The 7,038-nt window shown below is 37.4% G+C and overlaps 1 protein-coding gene across 1 annotated transcript; it reads right to left on the reverse strand.

Annotated features, from left to right (window-relative positions):
- Positions 1-2,266: 2,266 nt before the first annotated feature.
- On the reverse strand, positions 2,267-6,575 carry LOC104793093 (vacuolar-sorting receptor 4). The gene is made up of 12 exons (XM_010519373.3): positions 5,887-6,575; positions 4,797-5,489; positions 4,614-4,702; positions 4,454-4,523; positions 4,300-4,383; positions 4,001-4,077; positions 3,857-3,938; positions 3,426-3,508; positions 3,276-3,342; positions 3,058-3,186; positions 2,858-2,967; positions 2,267-2,663 (listed from the first exon to the last, which is right to left on the reverse strand). The coding sequence occupies exons 1-12, from the start codon at positions 6,182-6,184 to the stop codon at positions 2,565-2,567; spliced, it is 1,881 nt and encodes a 626-aa protein (XP_010517675.1). The 5' UTR covers positions 6,185-6,575; the 3' UTR covers positions 2,267-2,564.
- Between the last annotated feature and the right edge of the window lie 463 nt (positions 6,576-7,038).

Consider the following 7,038-nt stretch of genomic DNA (forward strand, 5'->3'; position numbering starts at 1 on the left):
TGTATTGACTTAAGATGCAACTTTGTATTTCTTATTTTAGTATCTAAGTTCGAATTTCTGTTTTAGTTTGTTATGTATTCAATTATGTTTGTTCTTGTTTCATCAACTCGGCTTAAGATGCACTTTGAATTGTCATCTAAATATTAATATGTTCTCGAAAGCTGATAAATTCTCCTTATATTTCAAATAAATCAGATGGGCCAAGACTACAGCTACTCTCAGCCTGATTCCTCAGATCAATATGATAGATACTCTGATGACACTGAGGACAGGGAAATAGAAGCTTTGATTCGGATGGATGAGGCTGAGAGTAGCTTCATCAATGCTCAGACGACTCAATACCCTCCCCAAGGTATGCTACTGTGGTGGTTAGCCCCTGTTATCCTCAAGCTACAACAGAAGGTATGTGGTTTAACATAAACAAATTATGAAGTGAGTTGCTATGCTTTAACTGATTATGAAGTGATTTGCTATTTAAATATGTTAATGCAGGTTCTTCACATGTGGGAATGTTGATGATGGAGAGATGCATATTCACAAGTGGTGGGATGAAGCTGTCATGGAGGAGATGAGAGAGATGGGCAGACAATGTACTGCAGCAATTCGTCAATTGACATATGGTACTGCGTCCGACTCAGTTGATGAGTATGTACGAATTGGTGCTTCAACAGTTCGGAAATGTTTGCACGAGTTTACCGCCGGAATAATCCTGTTGTTTGGCGATGAAAATGAAAAACATGGATTTTCCGGGATGGTTTGGAGCATTGACTGTATGCACTGGGGGTGGAAGAATTGTCCAACAGCTTGGAAAGGGATGTATTCACGATCAATCGGAAAACCTACAATCGTGTTGGAGGCGGTAGCTTCGTACGACCTCTGGATATGGCATGCTTTTTTTGGAGCTCCAGGTACTATGAACGATCTTAATATTCTAGATCGATCAAATGTTTTTGATGACATTCTTAACGGTAAAGCTCCGGAGGTCAACTACTTTGTCAACGGAAGGGAGTACAATTTGGCGTACTATCTCACCGATGGTATGAAAAATTCTCTCTTTTCACAAAACAAGAAGCTGTGCGGGAAGATGTTGAGCCTTTGGAGTCTTGCAAGCTAGATTCGCCGTTGTTAAAAATCCATCTCGTTTATGGGATAAATACAAAATAGCAAATGTTATGAGAGCATGAATAATACTCCATAATATGATTGTCGAGGATGAACGAGGTACATACAGTTTCCGAAACATTGTTTCTGAATTTCAACACGGAGAAGATGTGGATCAAACATATACCATCGGTGCCGCCAGCTTGGGTTCAAATATGAGCACTACGATTACTCGTCTTACAAAAATTCGGGATAAAAAAGTCCATGAACAGTTAAAAGAAGATTTGATTGAGCATATTTGGACTAACTTTGGACATCTTCCAGATAATGAAAATTAATTAAAAAAATTCTATAAATTGAATAAAATGCTTGTTTTTATTTTTGATGTTTGTATGTTTTATGTTTTTAATTTTTAATGTTTTAATTGTATGTTTTTTTTTTTTCAAGTTTTTGTAACTTTGTAATTTTCTTATGTTTTTAATGTTAATGTTATATGTTTTATTTTAATTAAAACTTTAATATGTTTTTACTTATTAATTTAAATAATTAATTTTTAAAATTTAAAATATTATTATTTTATTCAGGGGACCAACTGTGAAGGACACCAATTCTCATACCAAACTTAAGAAACTTTGAAAATAATCTTATTATATTTGAGGGACCAAAATGTGAGAGACACCAATGCCCATGCTCTCAGTTTTTATTACATTTTGGCTTCTTGTTTGGTTATTAACTACATTTAAACTAGAGATTTTACTAGTTTTCTCTCTTTTCTTTTGGAAAAATAAATGTTTACTAATGATCTATTTTGAGCAATCTAGATTAAAATGTCAACAGACTCTATCTGATTCTCGCTGTCTTGTTTGGGAAGACTGGTTTCCCAACTTACTAGCTTCGTTGTAGCGTGCAGCCTTCAAATTTGGTTACCAATCACCTTGTTCATGCATGAATCTAACTACTTAAGAACCGGAATATGTGTAATCCATTCAGTGAGACAATACGAAGATTGTGGTACCACTATTTCTTACTACTATCCCGCTTCTAAAGGTGCTAAAATGAAACAGAGTAAAGAAAAGAAAAACTTATAGCCAAAGAACTGAACTTGTCGAATGTCTAAAGATGAGCTTTAAAAGATGAGCTTTAATAGAAAAAAAAAAAAAGAAGATGAGCTTTAAAATATTGATGTTTGTTTCTATTGACTAGCTAGGCTAGCTTGCCCACTTCTCTGACCGTCTGACGCTACATCAGAGTTTCCCTATTACAAAAGTCCCGTGGACAAGTGAAAAAAGACAGTAAGTAACTTTGAAATATCTTTTTTTTTGTTGCAAATACACTATTTGGTAAAGAGTTACAAAGATACAACAGAGGCGAGATAAAGACTGACATCAAGGGCCACATCAATTAAAAGAACGCGTCACCTTAAGTCCTTCCCGGAAAATAAATAGATCGACCATAAAGCTCTCTCAGGCATGTTCATCATTCACGTGGTTTGGGACCTCGGGCTGGCTGTCCAGTGGCATGTACTGTGCCATTATGGCTCTGATCTCTGAGTCCATGTATTGCTGTAAAACCAGGGACATATCAAATTCAAAAAACATTTCCCCAAGCAATGGATATGGCAAGACATGATATGATGTTAGAGAAGAATCATGTTTTAACCAACATCTCAGACCACTCAAACAGAAGAGACTACTCTTTCACTTTTACCACAAAAAGAAGGCCGAAAAGAGAGGAGAAGGATGGATTAAAAGCTTACCCTCAATCTATATTTGTAAACGAGGTACGCACCAGCAGCTGCAAGTCCCAATGATAACATAATAAGCCAAACGGCTGCCCAAGCTGATCTCACTTGTGCACCTGTCTTGCCTAAATTTTAACCAAAAAAAACAGTACAAGTTATTTGTATGCATGAGGATATTAATAGAAGTGTAGAAATCCTAGTTCATGAAAACTCACTGATGCAAGTGTCATGGTCTCTCATGTAGAGAAGGTCCCCACTACAAGAGCACTCATAGCTTCCCCAGGTGTTCTTACAGCTACATTCCGGGCACTGACAGGCTTTTTTCTCTTTGCATTCATTAATGTCTAGTGAAGGAATCATGAAAATTCTTCAGCAGATGTTTATGGAATAACACAAAGAAGTACAGTAACCCAAGTGTTAACAGAGGTCTAACCTTCACACTTCTTAACACCGTCTCCTTTAAATCCTGGAGGACACTCGCATTTAACACTGTCCTTGTCCTGAAGGCATTACATGTTGAGACATAAGTATCTTACACGGTGAGATTGTGCAAAATGTGGTAAAGTACAGATGAAACACTGACCACACAAGCAGAGAACGCATGTCCATCTCTCTCTTCATGCCAACAACCTCCATTGTTAATTGTGCATCTCCCTGGCCCACTTGCTGCAATGCAAAATACCAAATATGTACGAATCAAATAGAAGCACAACAGCAAATGCAAAGAACACAATATCCTATTGTAGAAGTCAGCTCAGTTGATCCTATTGTAAAAATTCTTTTGCCACTAGTTCTAGTGATAACGCAGCCAAGATTATATTTATAACCCAACATCCTGTTTACAGTTCACTGACTAGGAATTATATGATATATCTCCATACTGTAAGACCACAGAATGTCAGAATGTGTAAGAAACCTGAGAAATATTTTGCCATTCTCGATTGGTACTGTATAACATAAGTCATAAGTCAACTTAACTATAAAATCTTTATGAAAGACGACCTGATCACTTACCCTCACAGTGGCTGTAACCATCCCCTTTAAATCGCACACCATCAACTACAGGACATACACATACTTTTCCACGAAAAGTATCCTGCAAATTAAGCAGATTAACAGATATAACAGAAATTCTTGCCAGGAAATATCACAATGTACCTTGCAAGCAGTTATATTGGCTGATTTATCTTGCCAACAACCGCCATTGTTATCTAAGCACTCGTTTGTCTCCATATCTGTCAAATGCAATAGAAGATTGCAAATTTAAAATTTCATAATAAGTGTTTTTAAGTGTGATCACCAGTGTACAAAGTTTACATTCCAGCCATTTATTTGATGACCTACCACTGGGCATGTAATTCAGAAAATAAAATTACAAGAAGGAAAATCTTAGTCTAGGGCCTCTAGGCGTTCGAGTATCGGGTTGGATATTCTAGGTAAGGGTATGCAAAACATACCTGTGCTGAGGCATATAGCTGGTTCAGTTGACTCCTCAAAACCAGAGCATAGAGCCTTGAGTACTGCACTTTTCTCCAACTTGCCTGCAAACAATTATATAACAAGCTTAACTACATGTGTTGGAAGTCATAAGTTGAACACTGAAGGACAAACCTCGGTACTGTCTGTTGTTGACAACTAAGGTAGGCAATATGGTAACATCACCCCTCGTACCCTTGCCAACCTACATAATATTAAATGTCAATCCCAAACGGCTGCTTAAAGAATATAACAGTGAGATCCCCGGACGAAAATTCAGATGTAATAGATTTACCTGAGCGTCTTGTTCTTCCTTCAGAACTAGATTGTCCATGTCAGCATCAGGGTCTCCCATACACTTGTCAATTTTTTTGCTATCAATACCTGTAGAGATATACGTAGAAAATATGACCACAGTCTCCAAAAAAACAAAATTGCTTTTCTTTAACTTTCGAGACCTGTAAGAAGAAACACCCACCAAGAGATTTGATAACAGACTCAGCACAATCTTTATTGTATTTCTTTTCCTTCATGGGACATCTGATCTGGAAGTCAGTGACGTAATCCCACCAGACCCAGGGATTACCAGTTTCGTTTGCCACCTTGTAAACACAAAGCTGTCTCAAGTTTTCAACGACCACATCTTTGCCATCGTATCCTGAGCTAAAGTCCTGCTCTGGATCAGGAGCGCAGTATCTTCCCTTGTTGATACACTGCGACTTGCACTGTCGGCTCAACGTGAAAGCGTGAGGGCAATACCAGGTGATGTAATGAGGTCTAAACTGCGTGAAACCGCCTTTCTCGAGAATTTGAGCCGCGCCCTTGAAATCTTTTACAAACTCCATCAACATGTCACACTTAACCCCACACTCATCGTTGCTGTTGGTCCACAATTCATACTCGACACGATCATCAGGGTGCGGAACAGCTTCTCTCCAGTCAAGATTCAAGTTGACCATATCCCCTCCACTAGTGGCTTTCTTCAGCTTTTCACCGAAACTTTTGGTAACAAGAGCAGAAGGTATGGTGATATTCTCAATGTACTTAGCAGAAGAAACATCCTCTTCAGGTGTATCCATGGTAATCAAAGGTTCATCAACATTGTCTGCCACAAGAACAGCAGAAGCACCGGCTTTCTGTGCATTCCAGACCTTCAAAGCGAAGAAACAATCTACACAACAAAATGTAACCGCCAACCATTTAGGCTAAGTATGCGTAAGTTATGATTATACAGAGCAGCCAAAATAGGGACAAGAACCACCACCACATCCTAAAAATCCAAGCTAACATTAGACAGAGTGGCCCTAAGCCCCTAAATCTAACATCAGTTGTAAGATCTCCAACAAAGTCCCAAGTAAAAACCAAAAGGGTATCGAAAAAGGAAATATGCACCCATTAGGCTATGATTACGCACAAGAGTCACGGATGAGAACAGAACACTAATCATAGGCTTCAATTTTAACTTCAAAATTACATAAAGAGGACCTAAGTCTAACATTCAATTTACAAAATTACAAACTTGCGATGGAATCAAATCAAATCGATACCAATAGTGAAATTAAAAGTACCTCCACGATCAACCAAGAGAAAAGTAGGCAAAGCACCAGGCTGAGACTTGTACGAAATCGAGAAATCGCTAAACTCTTTACACGATTTCTGATTCTCTTTAGGGTAAACAACCGTACCAGCCATACTTCCACCGTACTGAGGAATCCCAAAGTTTCCAATTGCACTGTCATGAGTCCCCTTTATACTCTCCGGCGAAGTAACCGACAAACTATTCTTCTCCACCACGAATCGGGCCTCGGTTATCACCAAGAGGGAGAGAAGCAGCCATGGGAGAAAACACGGGACCTGCTTCATCATCTTTGAGATCTCCGCCTCAAAACACAAAAGGATTTAATCAAAGATTAAGGAGCAGGTAGATGTGAACAGATCATTCAAAAGAGATGATTGAATTTGAAAATCTTCGTCCTTGTATGTGCTCGATGATGATGGTGGATTCGTTGGGTAAAAGAGCTTTGGGGGCAAGTTTCTCTTGAGTGTGTTTGTTCAATTCAACGTCTTAGATGGGAGTGGAAGACTATAGAGACGACGCCTTAGTCAAAAACACATATCGACGACGAAACTAGTTTTTTTAATTTTTCTATCCAGACAATATAAATACAAATAAATCAATTTATAAATATATGAATTTCTCTTTTATTAACCACAAATATAATACTGATCTCTATATAATAAAAGAGAGTTTTTGGTGCTGATGTGGCACGTCTACAGTTTTCCTCAGCATTTTTTTTATTTTCTAAAAAGTGTCAAACACTATTTTCGTATTCCCATTCTTTATAAACCAATTGTCAAACACACCAAGAATTCTTCTAAAATCCATAGTAACCAAATATGTATACAAATTAATCTACTTTTTTTTTTCTACCAATTTTCAAAATTTTAAAAATAAATGAAGATTTTTCTTTAAGAAATGCACCTTAAGTTTAATAAACATCATAAACCATAAATTTTTATATGACCTAAAAATTAACAAAGTTCTTCAAAAAAAAGAATGTCTAATTTTTTTTTGTGGTTATGTTAAATAATATTGATCTCCTCCAAACTAAAACGTATGGACGACGTCACACCACCGTTCACCAGGTCACTCTCTAACTGTTTTGGGCAATTATCATAAATACCACTAAAATTTGTTTTTATTCCAGAAATACCACAAT

The sequence above is a fragment of the Camelina sativa genome, chromosome 1 (assembly GCF_030686135.1).
Source record: "Camelina sativa cultivar CO46 ecotype springtype chromosome 1, ASM3068613v1".
Classification (NCBI taxonomy): domain Eukaryota; kingdom Viridiplantae; phylum Streptophyta; class Magnoliopsida; order Brassicales; family Brassicaceae; genus Camelina; species Camelina sativa.